We start from the raw sequence: 24552 nt of genomic DNA on the forward strand, positions 1-24552 counted from the left end.
ATCTACAATGGCTTCTGCAATGCTGTGATACCTGTCATCTAGGCCTTCCTCCGACGACGAGCTGTTGGAATATTCGCTCTCACTGGAAGGTGAGGGAGATTGTCCAAGTCTCCCTTTCTCTTCGAACCGCTGCATTCAATGAAAAAAGAATAATGGTTTAACCTTGAAAGCATTGCAGAGCTTTGACTTTGCCCATTCTAAGGAATAAATCTGAATAGTTCACGATAAGAACCCGACGTTTGTTCATAATGGATGATCTGTTCAATGCATTCATCATAATATTCGAAAAATTGTCCCTTCAACATATTTGCTTTCCCCTACCTTTCTTTCCATCCCTTTGCAAGCGAAATGCGGACTCCATCTTTATTTGAATAATGTTTGTAAACAAACGATAGAAATGCAAACTCCTGTTCTACTGTTTGACTTTGCCCATACTACCTCGCTTTGCTCATAAAATCTCACTTCATCATCATTTCAAGCTTAATTTAAGCAAAACTGAGTCCCAACAATTTTTGCACTGCCAAAGTTAGACGCAAAGTGCCTGACTGATTGAACACTAATTCAATCAAATTAGACGACAAAAGCCTGTCTGTGTATACTTATTTCTAGACGGGAAGTGCCTTATTGCGCATATACAATGTCCAGAAAGCAAGTGTCTCACTGTACTTACCCCATATGTCAACGGAAATTTATGACGGTGTTGCTCTTTTTCTAGATGACATGTGTCTGATTGTGAACAGCCAATTTGTACACGACGAGTGTCTGTGTATACTAATTTCTGGACGGCAAGTGAATGAATGTGGCTACCCCATTTCCAGAAAGCAAGAGCCTGATTGTGTACACACATTTCTAGACGGCAAGTGTCTTACTGTGTATACCCTTTTCTAGTCGGGTAGTGCCTGACTGTGCATACCCCATATCTAGAGAGCAAGTATCTGCGAATACCCCATTTCTAGACGGCAAGTGTCTGACTGTGTATACCTATAGACGGGAAGTGTCAATGGTGTATATCTATTTCTAGACGGGAAGTGCCTGATTGTTTATTCCTTATGTCCAAAAAGCAAGTGTCTGACTCCATTTATAAACGGCAAGTTCCTGACTGTGAATAGCCCATTTATAAAAAGCAAGTGCCTGAATATGTATATTCATTTCTAGATGGCAAGTGCCTGACTCTGTGTACCCATTCTGTTTCCAGAAGGCAAGTGTCTCACTGTGAATACCCATTCATGACGGCAATTGCTTGACCTTGCATACCCATTTCAAGACGAGAAGTGCCTAACTGCGCATATCCAATATCCAGAAAGCATGTGTCTCATTTTAGATACCCTATATGTCAAAGGCAAGTATATAACGCTGTTACCCCATTTCTAAATGGCAATATCTGACTGTGAACAGCGTATTTTTATATGACACGTGTCTGTATATACTACTTTCTGGACGGCAAATGCCTGACCGTCTATATCCCATTTCCAGACGATAAGTGTATGACTGTGTATACCTATTTCTAGACGGCAAGTGTCTAACTGTGTATACCCATTTTTACAAGGCAAGTGTCTAACAGTGTATACCCATTTCGAGGCTGCAAGTGTCTAACTGCGTTTGCCCATTTCTAGACGGGAAGTGCCTGATTGCGCATAATCCATTTCCAGGAAGCGTCTAATTGTATATACCCCAGATGTAAACGGCAAATGCCTGCCTGCTGATACCCCATTTCTATACGGCAAGTATCCGAGTGTGAATACCAATTTCTAAAGAGCAAGTGCCTGACTGTGTATATCCATTTCTAGACGGCAAGTGCCTGTTTGTGTATAAGCCATTTCCAAAAGGCATGGCCCGACTGTGTATACCCATTTCCAGAAGGCAAGTGCCTGTGTACACCCAATTTCCATTTCTTACTGTTCATTTCTAGATGGCTAGTGCCTGACTGTGTAAACCCATTTCAAGCCGGCAAGTGCCTGAGTGTGGATACCTATTTATAAACAGCAAGTGTCTGTGCATATCCCATTTCCAAAAGGTAAATGTCTGACTGTTTACTCCATATCAAGATGGTAAATGTCTGACAGTGTATCCCCCATTATCAAATGGCAAGTGCAAATACCGCACTTCTATCAAACAAAAACAATAACAGAACTTTAAAATGCCAGTTCTAGCACAGCATATCTTATCATAAACAGGCTCATTTTTATAAGTAGCCATCATGTTGTGATGTGCCAGAACCGGCATCCCTCTCTTTGGACTATTGCTGCCGTCTTGTGCTACTGAGCCCCCAATCACCACCACCACCAAATGTAAAAATACTGGTTTTGAGGGTGATGTTAAAATACAGATTTTGTGCCAACCCCTGCGCCCCTGTACCCCGGCTTCCGCCACCACTGCTCTTTTGCGCACCAGCTCCCCATCTCTCGATTACTGGTTTGGGTTAGAACAATTCGAGCTCCACTAGCATATAATTTCCAACAGTTCGTCTAATATATCTATCATATGCCCGATTTGTAACACCATCCTTCATAACGTAGCGTTTGTCATTGTAACACGATAACCCAACTTTATTGCGTGAGTATGCAAATGTGTTATGATAATTCGATCTTATAGTATTCATGTGAGAAACCTTTTTTATTCCCTCTAGCGCTGCCAACAAATGGTCGTGCAATAGTGATGTTTGACTATATTGTTTTTATTCCGTTAGCTGTTTTTTTTTTTTTTTTTGGCATAGCCACCTACTAAACTGACCTAATACATCTTACTCCTCGACCAGGGAAATCCCGCTATGGGCGCTAGATTCGTTTCATCTTTAAATTTTCCGATGAATTTTTTGTTGGAATCATTGTGAAACTTAATCGATTTAGCGTAATCGGGAAAAAAAATTAACAAATGTTTGTCAGAGAACATATCCTCGTACACCCTCGGTTTTAATTTCGCCACGTAAGATGCCGTGTCTGTAAACACCAACTTAGCGTTATTGCCGTATCGAGATTGGATGTGCTTATAATGAACGTCATACATCAGCATCTTGGATATGTTCATACTGTGAAACAGCGATAGATGGGTTTGCTCATCACCAACCAGTTTTGTTTTCCTGTGGATGGCTAAAAATTTTCGACAAAGATTTTCAGAATAACAAACGTGGGGTCGAATACTAATTTATTTCTCAACACGACAGTGTTAACCAGCTCGACATCGATTCGTTTTCTGATATTTTCCATAGATTTACCAAACACCGTGGTGTTCATCAGCTTGAAGAAGTCTTTTTCAAAATCGCTCGTGGCCAACGTTCTTTTTGGAAGTGTTACAACTAATGTCTCTAGCCACTTTCGTTGATCAAATTTGAGAACGCGATGAATTCTATCCAATTCGACTCCTAATGCTAAACATTGCCTGAGAGTTTTGTAATTACTCACCTACCGATTTTTCTCGTGAGATTAAGTACTAATTTTGCTGTGTTTTCTCCTCCTTATTCTAATGCTTGTTTTAACTTCAGCGTGTTAGGGCTCAACATGTCCACGTTCACTATAAACAAATATAGTGCCAGGGGGTAATCGTTATGACGCGGAGATGCTGTGGATAAAACAAATCGACTTCGAGAACGTAGCCGGTGTCATCATCGCTGTTGAGCAACTCTTTTGTGAATTTTTCCACGTTCATCGGCTGTGACATTGCCCAGTCATACATATTACTATCGTAGTTGTAAATGAAGTACTAGATTCCTTGTTAGGATCATAATCAGGCAGATACTGGTTGTTGGCTTTGGAGTGCCTGTGAGTGATAACGCTGATGCATCCTCAAATTCCTTTTTCGACAAAATTAAATATGTCAACGTCGGTAAAGAAATATAATGTGACGCCACTGTTTTTTAGTGCGGCGTCCCATGAAAACCTGGAGGAAAATAGTACCAGCAAGGAATTAATCCAAAAAGTTGAGACACACGTCTCTGAAATTCTCGATGACGTCTATGTTCAAGTATAAATCGTGATAATCTCCCATGGTGGCCAACATAAACACATCCCATACTTTTAGTACATGAGCTTAAACCGCCTCGGTAATATTAGAATATAGCAATGAGCTGTAAAACTCCTCTTTAGGTGGTAAAGGTGTCCTTCAAAATTTGCTTCAATCGTTCATAAACTCGGAAGGATAAACTCCAATGCGCATTAAGTCCTCGATGCAATCTCCATTTTTCCTTTGGTGTGCTTTAACTGTTTTGTGTTTTTGATGAGATCTAACGATGCGGCGATAAACTGAAAATCTTAATTTCCCTCACAAGAACGATATGTATTTGTCCATGCTGTTAAGAATCCATCTGATTTTCTGCTAAAATAGGCCAAAACATTTGACGATCAGATGCGAATCGTATCCTCACAAGTTATGCATAATGAGATTTTTGAACTGCAAATTACAAGCGTTAAGAACAGCTCCTCGATATTTGCCGGTTTAATCACATTGATCTCTTAAGCGATCGTAATGCAACATTTTTTGTAAATGGGGCAACCACAACATTATCAAAATCGCTTTTTGTTTTGCTTGCTAAAAATCAGTTGAGCCGGTAGTATGGATTCTATTTTGTCTACCTATGCTATAGTAAATCCCGCACGAAGTTTTCGATCTAATTCTACCCACGATACAATTTGACCTCGGAATTATAATTTTCATTGATTCAAGCGATTTTGTTGGCAAAACTGTACTTCATATACTGCAGTTACTCAATTGTGTATGATTTGTTATCAGTAGGAACCTCCTGCTATTCCACCGGATACACCAACGGTGCTATCAACGCTTTAAATTCAGGCGTGCATGACGAAAGTAATCCTCATCTGGCAATGAAACTTTTTAAGCGTCATTTTATTGCTGGCTTCATTACAGGGGGAGATCGTCAGGACACTAACAAAATCAAGACCATGCTTTTGAAACTCATCTTCTTTTCTAAACCTTTTGTGTAGTAACCTGGAGAAAATGATGATCCAGCAATTGTGACATTGGTAGCGACGTTGTGGTCAAGCAAGCTCCCCGTTGCCGACCCTAGTCTTGCTGTGCCTATCGACGTGCAAGAGATCGAATCAGGTTTCATAATTTCAGCCAGCCAGTCTCAGCGTGTAGGTACTGCCGGTAGGATGACCTTGTACACTAGCCCTGCACACAAATAAATTGATACCGATGTTTGTTCTTTTTTGTTTTTCAAAGTTAGGAATATCTCCGATATGTACCCGAAGTTCGATGCTGGTAAAATTGAGCGTATTTTCGTAGGGTTTGTATGATTTATCCGGTGAGGATTTCATCCCACGGAATTAAGTTGAGGTAAACATGAGCTTGCCCTGAGCGAATTGTATTTTGGCGTGTTGAAGATGAGCCTCGTTAGTCAGACCGTTTCTATGTCCTCTGACACTTTTTGTAAATCGATTTCACATCGACGTCTGCCGCGTTAAAATGAGCTCGTTTGATTCGATCTCATGCTCATATTTGGTTCCGGTCATCAATCGGAAAACACTTGTACGATGACGTTAAATTTAATGCTGCGATGTTCCGCGATCTGAGAAGCTAACGCCCTGCTGCAATGCTATCGAGCGGCACAGGGTCTTCTAAAACAAAGTAAAAGCTCTTATCGAAACCTGTAAAATCCTGGAAGCGCTTTCTGAATTCATTGCTTATACTAGTGCTTGTTTTCTTTAATTAGTTGTTAAATTTAACATCGGTAATGATCAAATGAACTCAGCAAAGTTCAATTCGGCTGAATTAAATGGACAAATTCATAGTGTAGACGAATAACGATTTGAATTACGTGCCCGACCGTATTGTTTCCAATGAGCCCGATCCAGAGTCGGAACTCTCTTTCTACACCCTTCATCAGCGGCCGGTGTAGCGATTTAAGCAGCAACATCACATCGGAGATCAACTTTTTAATCTGACAATGCCACAATGCAAGCGATTTTACCGTTTACTCAAATGCATCACAAGCACTCCGGTCTGCGACCGCTGTTTAAAAAGTCTAAATATATGTTGGCCTTATCGCTGATGAATCTTTTCTAAAACAGATCTTTTAACGTCCTGCTAAAATGCTCGGCTTTACCCTGTTTTACATACTGAACAGAGTTATTTTCTGAAGCCAGTCCGAGACGGTTTTATTGTAAACTTCGTTGCCATGATCCACTCATAATTTTCCTAACTTTTTCTCTATCGTATTTAACGCCTAGACGAATAAAGCTAATTTTTAGTTAAATAAAATATTTCATATTTTCATTGAATTGCATTCATACAATGTTAGTTTTTTTTCTTTAGTGTAGAAAGATAAAAGTAAATGTAGACATGACATAAAAAAGCACTGGAATAAAACGGAGCATGCGGACATTGTATGCAAGTTACTCAAGTCACTATATGTAATATACACTAACCCTTGTTATGTGTATCTGATTTACTTGTATCTGATTAAATATATATTTCTTTCAGTTGTTCGTCAGTTTTAAATTTTATTGTATATTACATGCTATAGTAATTTATTTTATAAACACCAGGTGTTGATCTAAATCCTGACCCGTTTCAAAATTTTTAGCAACCACGTAAACAAGTTCTGTTTTTATTTTAAAATTAATGGTCGTTGTCGAGGTCTTGGTGGGACTTCGTGTTTAAGATGTAAACAATTTTTGTAATTAGTAAAATGATTGGGTTTCTTCAGGGCTACACTGGGTAGACGTGATTTTTAACAAGTACTTAATTTCTATAAGCTTCTAGAACATGATCACGTGACACCTTGTTACGTTTAGAAGACGATATAACTTATGTTTTGGAGAATTATTCTCAGTAGAAGCTGGCCTGTTACACTTGAAGTAGTATGCTGTGCTGTTTGGAGTTATTTCAAATTACTTGGATTGAAAATATTTCAAATTACTTGGATTCAAAAGGATTAATTCTGTTGTTTTTTTCTTCTGGAAAATACGTGTGCTCATGTAAAATCGTTGAACAGTTTTTAATACAAATTTATTCAGCTATCAGAAACCGGAGTAATAATTCTTGCTTCTACAAGGAACTGTAGACTTCAACACTACATATTTCACCATATGTCATCATCTTCCATCTTGGATTCTTCGTCGGGATTCTAGCTTGAAATCAGTAGAACATTTTGTTATTAGGACTTCAAAAATTGCTTTCGTAGATTATTTTTGGATTTGGTTCTGTAAAACCGTAAGTTCATATTTTTTCATTTTTACATAATTTTATCAGGGAAATTGTATTTTTCAAAGCTTGTTGTTTTCACTAGTGTTACTGTGTATTCGAACATAAACACGTCACATAAGACACTATAATATACGACTCAAAACGATTTCCGTTTTGTAGCCGCTTCCAACCCAAGAGTGGTACGGACGGGTCTAGACTGCTAACAGAAGATTGTGCTAGCCGGGGAATCCTGCCAAAAGGGCGGACAACCCGGACGTCCTAATAACGTCGAGACAAGGGAGCCCCAGTCACATGAACCGCTTAGTTAGGACTAGTTTGAAAGACTGTTAAAGGGAGTTGTGCTAATGAGGGAACCCTGCCATAATGGCGGACAAAATCGGGACGTCCTAAGAACGTCGAGACATGAGAGCCCCAGTCACAAGTACCCTATAATTCATTACACAGTGGATACACCATAGGAAAACGCACCTACACAATGAAGGAGTCATTGGAGGGCGTACCTATGCAGTGAATACGCCATCGGATGGCGTATATTCAGTGATTAATTGTTCAGTGGGGAAGTATCAGTGAACATAAAAGTGCTCTTAATAAATTGAAAACAAGACTTTATTTATAAGAACTTTTTAGCAGCAGTTATTTATTTTCATATTATTGTGCAATATATTTTTTATCATTCATCATAATCATCTAATTAAATCTTAATTTTTGTCCGTGTTGTCCATAGGCAGCATTCAAACCATCATTCGTCCGTTATGAGAATAGATAATAGTCAACACATACTTGACACCTTCGTTATGAGGGCTGTAATTTCACACTTCCACTAAATCATTAAATCCGCGTACACTAAATCATTAAATCCGCTGACCAAATATCGTCTACCAGTACAAATTAACTTTCACCGTGGGAAATGTTTTCGGACGGGTTTGAAGTATTTTTCATCAAGCCGGACACTGAGAGACATAACAATTCTTAGAGTTACACCAGCACTAGGAATTGTTGATATTCTAGGAGTTGCTTGGTGTCCAGGCACACCTAATCTGAACTTGTTTAGCGCCTATGATTTTTCTCACTAAGCGATGGTCGATTCGCTCTCTGAAATTGAGGATTTAACTCTTTTTATTCGCTTATCATCCCCTGTCGTATCGTCTGGGTAATCCCTGTTGCAAATATCGTGTTGCTACCCTGGTCTCTCCCGCTTTAACTTCTTTGAGAGAAATAGAAGCGGCTTTCGTGGCGATCCCTGGTAATTTGGCACATTCCACAAAACCCTACACCGACCATTGAGCAAAGGAACTTTGAGGAGAAAACTGTTGATGCCGGTTATGTTCAGCTTAAACTCTTTCGTACACGCCGTTGCCCATTATAATCCCAGATACAAAACCAAATACCGACCCGATTTTGCGTGGTAAATTTAAAATGATCATGTAATTTTTTATTAGGATGATCCTGACATGCAGCGTGGAATAATTCAGTTCGATTTTAATATTGGTCATCAACCAGGAAATGTTCGCGGAAATATCGGTAATGTTATAACTCCAAGGAGATAGCGTCATAGCGTGTTGACTAGTAGTTTCGGTTGCATAATAAAATACTTTTCACGGCGATATTAAACATGAATTCCAAATTCAGCAGAAATTTACGCAATTTCTTAAGACCATTCCTGATAGAGCTGTAACGGTGGATTGTACCGCACGGCCGAACTCTCCTAAGGAAAATCAAATAACGTGGTATCGTTGAGTGACATGGTTTCTTATTATTGCGTTGAAGAAAAGTTGATGAGATCCTGGTGTAATATCATATATAACTCGTGCATGACTAATTTTTGGTTTAATCATTGCTTCAGAATTTTCACCATCTCGTTATCGATTTGCACACCGGTATTACCCTATTGTTTAGAAGCGATGAGAAGTTTAAATCGCTGAACGATTTTGACCGGATGTTGATAATACCGGATGGTGGCACTCGTCCGGGATCCACTCTTGCCACTTTGATCACGCAATCGTCAAGAGTGGAAACAGAAGTAGAAAGAGAAATGTAGGTTTCCTTCTCAACGTGACGTGACGTAATTCGTTGTTACCATTTTTCATCTCATTTAGTAATGTGTTCATCTGTTTTATTCTCGCCATCACTTTACCGTAATGATTATTTACTTTACTTAAAATATCACGTGCTGGCAACATGTTATAGTAGCTTTCTTGAAGTATTAGGTCTTCTTGATTTACCACCGACATCAGTTTAAGAAGTTTTTTAAATCCTTTAACTATGTGTTTATACGGAGGAGGCTTATTTCATGGTGGTTATCAAATTGCCTTTCTCTTTTTAACGCAGATAGTGTTCTCTTTTCTTTTCAGTTGTCCATCTAGGCTTCTTGGAAAGCATCTGCTTCGGCTTAGTCGCTTCTGAGGCGGCACGCTTGGCCTCCCATGTCGCAGCATCAGTTGCCAGAAATTTAAGTTGTCTTTGTTCTTTTTTACGTTCTTTAGCGAGTTCAAGACCCAAGCTACGAGTTTCCTCTCGTGCGAATAAACCTTTCAAATCTTTTTTGGCACCGGTGAACTTGGCTACATTTTCTAGTGTCCGCTGATGGGTGCGCTGCATCGTGGATAGCACGTCGACGAGTTTATCTTGCTTCGCAGTGTGAGCCTTCCTGGATTAGTCCAGTTCGGCTAATACAGGATTAAAGAGCTTTTTGGGAACATTCGCTTAAATTCTTTTTCTCCTATTTTATCTTCTTGCACTTGAAGACGTAGGGCTGTAGGCTGCTCCACACATTTTCTTAGCACGTCATCGCGCTAACGATTGGATTTAATTTTCTCATACGACATGATTTTATGGTGATAGCGATAGAGAAATGTTTTACGGATGAGAAACGTAAAATTTATTTACGGCACGTGTTAAAACCTTTTCGATATTTTTCTGATACACTTTCGGCATCGCAATGAAACGTCATGAAATCGTGTTTAGAGCCAGAAGTTGCTACGTGATAGCACTCTTTGAAATCTTTCAGAGTGAAGTGATTCCGCTGCAATGATCTCGCGCGAAAGAATTGACATCGCGATTATCCTGACCGGAAAATAACGCTAAACAACCCATGTTTTTCTAATATATTTGGGCACGTTGTAATACGACTGTCTTAAGTAAATGCTGTTGCCATGTTTATGGCGCGATAACTAAATGTCTTCGCAGATTTTGGTAATGTTATTGCGATTGGGTAATGTTATGGGTAATGTTATTGCGATTGGGTAATGTTATTGCGATCTATCTTAAGGTCATCAAGCACAATCATTTTACGACCGTCGTACCTTGAAAGTTCTTCTATGGGAACTATTTCGTCAGGCTCGGTAATCGTAAACACAGGATCGCTGTTGCCGGTGTTTAGCGATAACGACTCGTTAAATTCAGATATTTGGTATTTATCCTGCTGAAGATTGAACGTTTAAATCATCACCCGATCGTAATTCAACATGTTATTGAACATTAAATGTATCAGCAAATTCGTTTTGACGCGGCTGGTAGAATCTTCGATCATATAATTGGAGTCCGGCATTAAAAAATGGTGTTAGTGCTTTTTTCTCACGAATCAAAATTAATGATCTTCATTTCTTATAAATGTCGTACTCAACGTTTGAAATTTTAATCGGCACCAGAGGAGAGTCACCGGATGGATCTGTGCTACAGCAAAAAGTAATCGCGCCAGATATACTATGACAGGAGATCTACATATGGGATGGAACGTTATCATAGGATCGCAGAACATTTGCTCATAAGCAGCGGACCATGCAGCTAGATGGTCTCGTGTGGAAACGCTGATTAATACTAAATTAGCGTTAAGAAGCAGTAGCATGAATGAAAGTATTAGTATGAATGGTAGGTCTTTAAATGGCCTTCTTACGACCTCCACGGCGGCCAAATCCGGCTTGATCTCGTCAGAAGCACCTTAGGAGAGTCGCATCGAGGCGGGATTAGCAGAAAAACTGAGTAAAACCGGAGGCACTATGACCGGATAGATTACCGTGAGCTACGATTCCCCGATTTTAGGTTCCTGCAGCCACATCAACCTCAGTAATTGGTCAGGATTTGTGGCCACGGCTTCGTCCAAGCACTCATCGGTGTTTAAAGCTTATCGAGTTTCTGCCCAGCAGGCGACGTGGGGTTTAAACTACAACGAATGGGTGACGGCGACCGTCACATCCAATTTATGGATACAATACCAGGTTCCCTCGCCAGTGTCCATCTGGAAATTTCAGGTCTGAGGAAGGCATAATGTTGTCGAGCACCTTCTCACGTGGAGATTGGAGGTGATCAAGCTGAATAACGGGATAGATGTCCTTGATAACAGTACTACTTCCATCGCATCGATGCAGCTCGAATTTGTTGTCGGACTCGGACAAGCTTGTACGGATAATGTCAGAACCTCTGAATCCCGTGCTCAGTTATTACCAGATTTTTGGACGATATAGTATTTTGAACAATATCTAAGATATACAAGGTCCTATTTAAATGGCTAGTAAATAAAGACCCCAAAGGCATGGCAATGTCGCAGTTTTTTTTTTTTTTTTTTTTTTTTTTTTTGTAGAAGATAACTTTTATCCACGATCGGTTCGATATCGCCAAAAGGACAGCAGCATGTGACGGTTGCTAATTCAGAACCATATATGGTCGTCGTCACAAGCTCATACCAATCAGCTGATTTTCGTTTCACGCGGAATTTTGATATAAATTCAATCGGCTGTTAATGATATTCCATTATTGTTATTTTAATGATGCGTATAAAATATAAGTGATGCCAGAAAACTGCTACATCACCTACGTCATAATGCAAAATCCAGAGATGATCGATGAAGCCATCGCCACCATCTTCAAAGATAACGTGGATATCTTCTTAGAATTCGGGGGACCCGAGTGGCCGAGCGGTCTCCGTTACGGATCGCTGCCATCTCACCTCTGTCTGCATGGGTTCTAGTCTCGGATTCAGCCAATGTGGGTATGTGAGAAAGCTTGCCAGTAGCTTCTCGTGGGTCGGTGGTTCTTTCCGGGGTTTTCCCGGGTTCTTCCTCCACCATTAATACTGGCCGCCATGTATAGCCTATCGTGTGCTGAAAAATGGCGTTAAACCCCACAACAACAACTTCTTAGAATTCACAATGACTAAAGCTATCGGCGTTGCGCGCAGACAAATATTAAGCAGCGAAAAAAGAATCCGATCACGGCATCGTTAAAATCAGGTATAATTCTGATCTCATGCGCAGGTACTGTGCATCGTATGTGAACACCGCCTCCTTTAAATAATATTGGTTAAAATTATCACAATCCTAAGAAATAGAGAAGATGTCGGAGACATGGTACCTCATTGAAACCAGCAAGGATTTCGAGGATGCTATCGTTAACATTTACCTTTAAAGCATCGATATTGCCGTTAATTTGACTCTCACCAAAGTCATAGCACAACGGGGAAAATGTACAACCATGAAACACTGTACCTTACCTATCATAAGAACATCATCATGAAACACAGCACTTGTATCAGTAGGGATCAACTTTTGGACTTAATTCACACCTACACTTTGTAACCCAAATCATTAGTCGAGGGGAGGGGATGGTGCGGGCGGTTGCATTGGCGGCGGTAGTCGATATACAGGGGCAACGGGGTTGGGACCAAACAGCTATTTTCACTTACATAAAACCTGCTAGAACTGGTATTTTTTACATACTGTGGTGGGGCCCCCCAGAGGCACGAGACGACAGCGGAGTCATGAAAGCGGGATGCCGATTCTGGCACATTGTAATATGGTATCTCCTTGTCAAAATTAACATGTTTATCATAAGGCGTGATGTGCTGCGCGAGAACCGGCATTTTTACCAACCACTAACAAAGATCTTAATACGTGCAATTATATTTAAATTTGTTACCCCCTTTGTGGCTTTGCTGTTTAGTATATAACTACGTACTGAGTTTATACTTAAACAAAACATATTCACTAAACTTGAAACAAAAAAGAAAGTTGAGATTTGAACACATACATGGTGCATTGCGTGTATTATACACTTCAAACACCTTGCAAGCATCCAAGATGTTTAGCTGTTGTAAGAAGATACTCATGATTTCGCATTACTGATCTGCCTACGTTTGAGTGAAAACTACATCAAATCATAGCGTCAGATTCCTCGTATATTTGCATATTCACTGTTTCAAACGTGCGAATAAAATGTGCTTTCTCCAAAGTTCTTGAAACTGATTGTCAGACCTCTGTACCCATTTTAGCATATTCGATGGGTGTGTGAAAAGTTCTGAATATTTTGTTATAACATTTTCATTTCAGTGAAACCTGTCCTTACAGTGAACACCCATGTATAGACAAAAACATTATGTAAATGATTTTGCAACTGTACGTGAAACCGCACACCTGTCGGTATGTGATAATGAAGACCTTCTGCTACTGAACAACGAACAACCCGTATAATCCGGGCGCTTTGCAGATAACTCTCGGACTGATATTAGGGCCTACATGGATAATGTTTACGGATGTAATTCTCTCTCATTACCAACAATTCTGACATGGTTTCATCGTTTTATTGTTGTTTAAGAAAACATGGAAGGATACACACTTTCTAGAGACCCGCTGTCGGCTATTGGTGAGTGGTAAGTGGAAGATGTGAAGGGGCAACTGATGAAGAGTTTGGATACATCGGAAAAGATATTTCTCTTATAAAAAGCAATCAGTCATCAACTGCTTGTAATATACTCGAGAATCATTTGAAATTTGATGGGTACAACATGGACCCGGCATTTGTTGATGGCTGATGAAAAACCAACTCAGGATGAACTAGCCAAAAGGTTATTCACAAAATATGGAGAAAAAAACTGACCTTAGATGTTTAAAAGACTATTCCAGGTGAAGAAACATGGATTTACCGTTTCTGAACCCGAATCAAAAGAAAATAACTAAGTTCGCATCGGAATAGAACAAACGGAAACCACAAATTGCGCACTGAAGTCGAACTGTAAAGAGGGTTTTATACGCATTAGTTTGTGGTACAAAAGGCTCGGTTTCCCAGGTACATTTGTCTGACTGTAAATGTCGCTGGAAATTTGTATGCCTGCATAGTGATGCCAACAGCTGCATAACACTATCGAACCACCCATCGATAACTGTGACCAAGGTTTTATAAACTTCTTGAAGTAACAAATTACACATATTTTGCGAAAAGATTCATTGTGTACTGACATAGCTCCAAGTGATTCGTTTGACTGAATAAATTTATCAAAACTTCACTAAGGGTTACATGATTGAAGGTGCAGTTTTCCAGTGTATGAACAATATAACATTAGAATACAAAGTGGCATTTAATAAATGGATTATGGGATGGAGAAAGTATGTGAAGATCTATGATGGATACTTTGAGGGTGTTCACTAATATAAAAAAGCTTCCTTCAAAATACTGCTCAAATTTAAGGCATATGGCATACTAAACAGCATAGCTACATATTTACTTACAGCATAAAATCTCTCAAGTTGGTCGTATTCCTGACGACGAGAGCTGTATCGTTTGACCAGCTTGAGGTGGTCAGCACGTATATTTAAGTACTGTTGATCCACACGTGATAATCCGCCCTTCTCAATGTCATCCTTTATCTGCACAAAACACATCCAACATTCCGTCTGGTCTCTGCCAGCTTGCGCTAGAACAAAAAGAACTTAATTCATTTCAAAGTATCCTTCAGGTATGACTAACGGATTCGAACACTTAAAAAATTTATCTCATATTTAGAGTTGTCATACTTTTAAGAAATGTAATATTGTTCCAAGGTTATAGTTTCATAGAATGTTATTTCCCTTATAAAACAATTACTACAAAATTGATATTGGAACAAAATTGAAGGGTTTTCATCCTCTGACACACTGACAGGAAAATTAACCATACAATATACTAACACTTTTATCTAAAATCAGATATGTTGAGATCGCTAATTCTTGAAACTATAATTCCGTAGCACGTATTTTTTCTTTAATAATTACTATGCTTTACAAAGAAATAACTAATAAGTAATTATCTTTAATCTTTAGCCATATTAAATAGAATGACAGGAGGAACTTCCACCCAATATTTATGATTAATGTATCAGCGGAATAAATATACATTATTTCATGAATTAAACAGATGAGAGGCAGTTTCAATTGTGATCAATATTAAGTTTAATGACATACTATAATAGGCATCAAAAGGATGTTCTATTTTAATTTTCAAACATATTCCCTCAGGAAATCTTGGATTACCCCACTCTACTTCTTAACAGTCTTCCATGTCCTTCAGAAAATTATTCCAATGGCTGGAACTACTGTCACAAGAATTACCAACTTCTTGTACTTTATAAAACGAATATGACAGTATAGATGCGTGAACTCATGTAACCAATCGTTTCAAGATGCCATTTATTTCCTCATTAAAAGTTTGGTGCATAATAAAGTCCTAAATGCATTACCTCTATCTCCCTTTCTCCTGTTTTCCTTCGCCCTTTTCATATAACATCTGGCAAGCTGGTAACGACTGATGGTAATGCTTGGATGTTCCTTATCGTGAAAGTCTTTCTGAATTTTAAGTGCTCTTCTGGCGTCATCTATGGCTTCATCAAAACATTTCAACCTTAGATAAATATCGGATCGGATCCTAAGCCGGTCAGCATGGTATGGATCAGATGTTTGCTTGTACACAAAATCCTGATCTATGCATTTATTATACGTTTCCAGCGCTTTCTCCAAAAGAATGTTTGCTTCCTCTTTGCTTCGTTTCCAATCCTTTAAAGCTAATACGTGGTGTATACTGCCAATATTGTGCAAGTAAATTGATTTGTGCTCGTGAAAATCGCCTCCGAATTGTCTGTCTATTAATTCATATGCTCTTTGATGACATTTAAGAGCACTGGAGTAATCCTCTAATTTAAAATGGACGTTGCCTTTGGCATTAATTGCAGCAGCATGATAAACTGTAAAGGCCTCGTCAGGTTTGCATGTCTTATAGAGTTTTAACGATTTTTGGAACTCTCTGAGCGACTCACTGTAATGTTTGTTTTTGTTGTATAGCATTCCCTGCACATAGTGGAATTCTGCAGCTGTAAACAATCCATACACGTCAACTATGCCTTCTTCTTTACAATAATCTTGATCATCGTCATGCAGACGGTGCAGAATGTTCTCTGCCTCCTTGACCATATCACAATCTAGACATGCCTCCGCCTGCTGAACGCTCCAGAAGAAACATGCTTCTGTGTTACCAAGTCTTTTGCTTGTTTCTGCCAGTTTCTTAAAAACTTTCAATGTTTCCTTTGGTTTACTGATGAGTTTCGCAAATGTGGTCAACAGTTTGCTTGTCGTTATTCCTAGTGAATGTATCAACTTCAAATTGCTAGTTGTGGAGAATGGTAAGGCACAGTTCCATAGAAAAATGTTCCGTAAGTGAATCTTGTCTGAGGTTACAATCTGAATGGCATGCTTTCTTTCACGTTCCAGATTTTCTTCGACCGACAACAATTTACTAAGATACAGTTCAAGAAATCTAGCTTTTGCTATATTCAAGGAATTCTCCAAATATATGTTATTTCCAAATAGAATACTGATAGAACTGAAGACAAGAGGATGAAGTGCATATGTAATTTTGTCCTTCTCACTATCAGTCAGCAAACCCTGGGTACCCTGATCAGACGGTCTTCCACACTCCACCATGTGTCTGTATTTTAATTGCAGCAAGCCCATCTCAGCCTTGGCTATACTTTGCTGAGAAGTATCATTGTACCAAATAGCTGCAGTGCTCTGAACATTAAATGGGCATGTGTTAAAGACGGATAATTGAATAAACTGCTCTTTTGTTTCTTGCGGCAGGTCATTGAAGGACTTTTCAATGCAGCACGGGACAATGTCTGATAGTCTCCCTTCAACAGAAGATATTACATCTGCTACTGTGTATCGCCGTGGTTGTCGGATATACCGTGACAATATACAAATACCCAAAGGACAACCTCCACAAGCCTTGGCCACTTGATAGCTCTCCTCCACTGATAATCGTCTCTGCAAACAAAGGTAAAGAGGTTAGAAATTACCGCATACAATCCCACTCTTAAAGCTACACTCCAAGAAATCCACCACAAATGTTTCTATTGCTTGTATGAATGAGCAGAAGTGCAATAAAGTTTTTTTTTCTCTCTCTCAACTGTTGACAGAGAAAATTGAAAAGCATCAAAAAGACAAAGGTAAAATGATTTGTAGCAATTAGACATATTTTAAGATCCATCTTGGAAGAAAATGTCGTTTGTTTACCTATATATGTGTTCATTTATTTATTCTTTTAAATCTGTCATTCTAAAAGGTCAAATAAACGAGACAGAAAATGCATATTCTCTTCACAGAAGGTTAGCAGGAACTTCACGGAAAGTCATCTAATGGGTTGCGATGCCCTAAACTTAAATATAAATGGCAACATTATTATCGTGACTATTCATTATCATGCTCCTATGATTCTACTTACTGGTAAGGCAGACGTCCTTGCCAGCTTCTGTCCATCTTCCTGAGACAATCCATTAAGCTCTATTTCTCTCCAATGGATCTCCCGGTAACTATCATTGATGTTTTGTCCATTTTCCAAGATAGTATGAATGAACTTGTGCCTTGCAGTTATGATCACCCGTAACTTTCGAAGCAATGCAAAGTGATAATGTTAGAAATTTTAGATATTTTAGACATGACTTTGCAATCTAAATTTGTAGAAATGTTAATATTTTACTGTAATACACATGGCCTGTTAAGATAATGTTTGTATGTCTACCTTGAAAATGATCAGTATCTTATACTAACATCATTACTAGTATAGCGTCATTAATACGTACTGCTGTATAATGAAAACTTAAAAATGATATGCAAATACATTGATGCTTCAAAATATAAATGCAAGATATGAAATACATTTCTACCCGATAAGTACATTTTACTATAAATTGGTACCCATTTGCAATTCATTTACAAAAGAAAACACTTTATTTTTCATTTCCTGCCAAAATAGAATCCACAAAATTTTTCCTGTCAATTTCATACTTTTAAAGCTTGACAAATATGGTAACATTATAAGTGATGTGCTCATCATTATACTTATTTCGTTCCTTGTTCTGTCAAAATACATTGTGCATTTGTGATGAGTTTGCAAACTATATTCAGTCTATGACTCCTGTGGACGCAAAAACTCACATGGCACAATATGTATTCTTAATATATATATATAAAGAATACAAATCATATGGCGAATAACAGAGTCCTTTTAAGTGCCATGGATGCAGCAAGGGATCACGTTTGTCAGGGATTGATTAAGATAAATGCAATAAACTGACTACGAACAGTGCAAAACTAATATCTACCTAGAAAAAGACAGCCATTCACAAATAAAATTACCTTTCTGCAGCTGGCATAGTCTCTTTTCAACAATTCTCTAAATTTGCCTATTAGTCACCCAATATCATATAATTACAACTATAACAATGAAATATCCGGGATATAATTTGCGCATACATACATTTACATAAAATAATAGATGACGCTATGGCTCATCCATTTCTAGGTCAATTTAAAATATCTGTCAGCATCCGCGACAAGTCATAGTCATGTAAAGTTTCACAAAGACAACGGTTTGTCTGTTTTATTTGTTTATCTTGTCTATGTTTTGTATTTGCCTTTGAAAAAGACTCATTAAGAGTCAAAAGCACTTAGGTTAGCTAGATACTAGTTTTGCACTGTTCGTAGTCAGTTTATTTTAAATCTATATTAGTAATCCTGAACCTTCCCTTTAAAATAATAAAACAGAGAAAATATCCTTGGGACTAATGTATAGTGTATCCAAATTAACTGTATAACTCATATTTGTATATCACATTTATTTGTATAAAATGTCCAAGTACAGATCCATATTGTGTTTGCATACAAAAATGTCAGCTGCATGTACACTGATACCTTGATACAGATAACGTTCATTGGTATGAAGTGCATTATGCTGTAATAGCAAGATTTGTCCAATAAGTGTATATTATTAGATTAGACAATGCTCGTCTCTTGCTATATGTGGTGTGCCAACAATTTGTACAGTGAATATATGCACAGACTGAAATAAACATGTGAAATTGTTAAGACAGGAATGTGTCATGTTAACCACCTCAACTCTCATCCATCTAGATACATGGTTTTACAAGATCAATCACTTTCTTCAGTGTAGATACATGGTTTTACAAGATCAAGGACTTTCATCAATGCAGATACATGGTTTTACAAGATCAAGGACTTTCATCAATGCAGATACATGGTTTTACAAGATCAAGGACTTTGATCAATATAGACACATGGCTTTACAAGAACGAGTGTTAGAGATTTCATTTTATTATTTTCATGTGACTCAGACTTCTAGGTACATAATATCATGGACTCACATCAATGTAGACATACATATTGGTTGCTCATGTATTTTTTCCAAAAATACTTCATATATAGCTGAAGTATATCCCACATGCTTTTTAAGATTCAGCTTATGCAAGAGTAGTATTTTATGTGTTGCAACCTCATGTTGTTTACAGTATGTTAATGTCTTTAAAGAGGAGAGTTATTTCCCTTGGTATTGATATTCCCAGTATAATTTGTTTAAGCTGGTTCATGGCATATGTTCTTTCAACAACAACGATATACAAACATATTTTATGGAAAATTAATGACCAGTTGTCATTACCTCTAGGTCGTTTAGGGCATTTATTATAGGGATAAAGTATGAAGGACACAGAATAAATAGAATAAATAATTCTTCATTGTAAGGTGGTACCTTGCATAGATCTCCTAGATCTGAAATCTCTGACAATAAATCTATCAGATATGATGTAAGCTTCTCCCCTTCTTCTCTCTGCAGATCATCCATGTTATCGATGAGTAAAACAGAGTCTGCAAAGGAAAATTATAAAATGAAATCGACCACTATTTCCACATTAGTAATCTGTTAATATTCTATATAATGTATTATTTATAAACTGGTATGTGTTTATTCACTGTTGAAGGCATTGTACTAGTCATTACTTATTTCACTCTGCATCATTATTTTTGTTAATGACAGCTAAGTTAATTTGTTCCCAAATCTTACAAATTTTTCAACATTATTCGCATCTGAAATATTCGTATTTTAACAACAAGTAAACAGGAAAAGATATTGTTTGTCAGAAATAAAACTGATCTTATCATAACTGATGCAAAATGCTATGCAAGTGCCAGATCACAAAGTTTGGTAGTTTTAACAGACCACTTACTTTCACAATCTACAACAACGACAAAATGGATAAAGCTCAGATGTATGCACAAAAGAATTTAATAAAAGCACACAGGGTGATGTGTATGCATCTAAGTTCAAAACAACAAATCATGCAAATAAACAGTGAAAATCTTCAGTAATAAAGTGTATAACCTATCGAATTTCTGGCATTGTTATGACTACAAAATTTTCATCAGACTAAAATTTGAGCTTACAACAAAGCTACACAATATAATAATTTTAAAAGTACATCTTATCTGTCAAAACAGACCCATTTACTTACATGCACCCTCTGACTAGCTTTCAAAATGGATTGTGCATATATTTAACTATTGGAAAGATAAGCAATAGGTTTTAGAAATTCAGTCATTGCAATTAAAATACTAATCTCATAGCAACATGGCCAGGAGTACGGTGATCTTCGTAAAGTCTGTGCGACATAACTTCATTTTATACTGACATAGCATATTATTGCTACATATTATACTGACATATCTTACCGCTGTTACATATTATACTCACATAGCATACCATTGCTACATATACTAATATATCATGCCACAGCTACATATTATGACATAGCATACCGTTGATACATATTATATTGATATAGCATACCACTGCTACATATTATACTGACATAGCATGTCATTGCTACATACGATATTAACATAGCATACCATTGCTACATATTATACCGACATAGCATACCATTGCTACATATTATATTAACAAAACATACCATTGCTAGATATTATATTGTCATAGAATGTCATTGCTACATATTATACTAACATAGCATACCATTTGTACATATGATATTGACATAGCATACCGTTGCTACATATTATAATGACAGAATGCCATTGCTACATGTTATGACATAGCATACCACTGCTACATATTATATTGACATTGCATACCACTGCTACATATACTGACATAGCATATCATTGTTACATATTATATTGACATAGCATACCATCGCTTCATATTATATTGACATAGCATACCATTGCTACATATTATATTGACATAGCATACCATTGCTACATATTATATTGACATAGCATACCATTGCTAAAGTTTCGGAGACTCTGAAGGACCTGCATCTTTAAAATGGACGCTTTCGATGATCTCGCTGACGAATCATCTTCATGGGGTCTTTGTCCAGATTCTTCCCACAACAGATTCTGTGCTATGAGGATTTCGTGGCTCAGATCAACTAGACTGTCCTTTCCCCTGCCATTTATAAACTTCATTAGACACATGGATTCATTCATATTAAATTTAATTATGAGATGCAAGTCCCGTATTTCAGTAGTAACCTTTCCCTCTCAATAAATATTTGTTAAATCATCTTTCTGTCGTGTTTTACTTTTAATTTTTTTTTATTTTTTTCTTTCTCTATTTCTTTCTTTCTTTATTTATTTGTTTATTTATTTATTTATTTCTCTATTTTTTTCTTTCGTTATTTATTTATTTATTTATTTATTTATTCATAATTGCTATATAATACTACTTACACTTTCTAATGGGGATCGCTCCGGTGGCCTAAGTGGTTAAAGCGTCTGCCTCAGATGCTGGAGGTCGCGGGTTCGAACCCCGCCCAAGTCATACAAAAGACATAAAAATGTTACTAACAGCTGCCTCGCGTGGAGCTCCGCATTAAGAGATTAATGGTAAGTCTGGTCTGCCTGATGTCAGAATAACGTGACTGAATGGGACATCATGCTTCGTGTCTGCGGCATGATGCCCCATTGCTAGACACTACAAACTGCCACAATGCAGACATCATAGAGATGTGACTGACAAATTATTAAGACTAAGTTAAAAAAAATCTAGATCAATCACATGCACATACACTCCCGATTGACTAAGTCTTCAAACCAATTATTTATCCACTTTATTTTGAAGTGATTCAGTCTTCATTCCGTCCTGTGTGAGTTGCATATCATTCTGTCAAATGTTGGCTGTAGGACCTCTAATCTGCCGTTGACCTTAATTCTCTTCAGACATTCATTCATTATGTAAATACCTCTTCATGTTTTCATGATCAAGTAACGTAAACTGCAGCCGTGGAATTACATTTTTCTGGCACACTGACGGCTACCCACATCTTGAGACTGTTTTATCGAAAACCGGCCTCGACGTGTTTGTTCAATTATTGGGGGAAATGTCCTAGTGTGGCCATTGTATGATGTTATTTACTAATGTACGTTTTTAGATCTTGGTAAGGACTGAATTTCTGAGATCAGCCCATACTTAAACTTAATCTTGTGAAAGTGTGGCCTTACTGTATACCATTGACCCCACAATCATATAAACTGTTCAGAACCTAACATAAAAGAAGATACTCTTTCCTGAATATATTCCGATACAGAAGAGTTTTTATCAGTTACTCTTTGACTTTCAGTTAAATCATACTCTCTCATTGCACGTGGTGAAGTTGGTCTGAATATATATATATATATATATATATATATATATATATATATATATATATATATATATATATATATAGTGTTGCTGTTGTTGTAGGGTTTAACGCCATTTTTCAGCACACGATAGACTATACATGGCGGCCAGTATTAATGGTGGAGGAAGAACCCGGGAAATGCCCGGAAAGATCCACCGACCCTCGAGAAGCTACTGGCAAGCTTTCTCATATATATTCCCCCAATAATTGAACAAACACGTCGAGGCCGGTTTTCGATAAAACAGTCTCAAGATGTGGGTAGCCGTCAGTGTGCCAGAAAAATGTAATTCCACGGCTGCAGTTTACGTTACTTGATCATGAAAACATGAAGAGGTATTTACATAATGAATGAATGTCTGAAGAGAATTAAGGTCAACGGCAGATTAGAGGTCCTACAGCCAACATTTGACAGAATGATATGCAACTCACACAGGACGGAATGAAGACTCAGTCACTTCAAAATAAAGTGGATAAATAATTGGTTTGACGACTTAGTCAATCGGGAGTGTATGTGTATGTGATTGATCTAGATTTTTTTTAACTTAGTCTTAATAATTTGTCAGTCACATATATGTGTGTGTGTGTGTGTGTGTGTGTTGTTTATTTTCCGATTTAAACCTTATCCAAAGAAGGACATAACAGCAAGATTTTCTTACACAAATGTGTTTTCTTAAAGAGATCGACAGTTGCATATGCAGAGGTTTGCTAAACCTTTTTTCTCTAAAGGTATTGCAAAGATACAGGACTTCCTATTCAAAACAAAATAGTATAGTTAACCGCATACCAAATTATTAATTCCATGCAAAAATGTAGATGAATTCCAAGTATCCGTCTAAAAAGTCTTACAAAAGAAAGAAAAAAAAGCTAGAAAAGAAATATATCAAAGAATGGAATGGACGAAAGAAAATCTGTTAGAGAATACTGGCTAACATACTTCATGTCGACGCTGATAAATCTATATTTAGAGATGTGTTTCAGATGATGACAGACTGCCTGTGCTAGCATGGTCTTCCCCATCCCACCCATTCCGCACAACCATATACCTACAGCAAAGATGAAAACACGTGCGCATTAAGTAATTTATTATCGACAAAACGTATTAAAATACTGCTACTCTATGAAGACTTTTAAAAAGACAGTATTATGTGACATAAAATCAAAATGTATATACTAACACCTTTTACCTCAACCCTCTGATGAACAGATATCTCAAAAATAATTATGTTGATATCTGCCTTGACCAGTACCAGATGCAAATTTCCAGAAAACGACTCATTTGTAGAAATATAACATTATATTTGCATACTAAGTTTACTAAATTTTGAATGAAACACATATTCCATGGACTTACCGATGACAAATTATACATAATATTCAATATTTTGACCCTAACAGTAGTATACGTAATGCTAGTCGACATTTATGGAGGTGGGAGACGCCAATGTGGATTTAACCAGGTTTGTCAACCATGTCGAGGAACCTAACCGAAATCACCGAGAACGAAGGAGTCAAAAATATGCGTAGTAAATTCATGGGGATTGTTCTCACAAGGAATATTAGACAGCGAAGATGAGAAAGAATAACATGAAGGAATA

At 37.6% G+C, this 24552-nt stretch overlaps 1 protein-coding gene across 6 annotated transcripts in view; it reads right to left on the reverse strand.

Moving 5' to 3' along the window:
* LOC149786126 (uncharacterized) overlaps positions 1–24552 on the reverse strand; it is an 87964-nt gene that overhangs the window by 35747 nt on the left and 27665 nt on the right. For 5 of the 6 annotated variants that reach the window (XM_089976458.1, XM_089976459.1, XM_089976457.1 and 2 more), the window contains exons 4-10: positions 23892–24000; positions 21554–21720; positions 20002–20117; positions 17680–17841; positions 15644–17222; positions 14658–14842; positions 32–129 (exon numbers count right to left, since the gene is read on the reverse strand). In XM_089976458.1, coding sequence (XP_089832584.1) covers positions 32–129; positions 14658–14842; positions 15644–17222; positions 17680–17841; positions 20002–20117; positions 21554–21720; positions 23892–24000 — 2416 coding nt within the window. The remainder of the gene's footprint in view (positions 1–31; positions 130–14657; positions 14843–15643; positions 17223–17679; positions 17842–20001; positions 20118–21553; positions 21721–23891; positions 24001–24552) is intronic. The other variant, XM_089976460.1, reaches the window with a different exon arrangement.

This window comes from Sinohyriopsis cumingii, chromosome 12, assembly GCF_028554795.1.
Source record: "Sinohyriopsis cumingii isolate HCF-2022 chromosome 12, ASM2855479v2, whole genome shotgun sequence".
NCBI classification, from domain to species: domain Eukaryota; kingdom Metazoa; phylum Mollusca; class Bivalvia; order Unionida; family Unionidae; genus Sinohyriopsis; species Sinohyriopsis cumingii.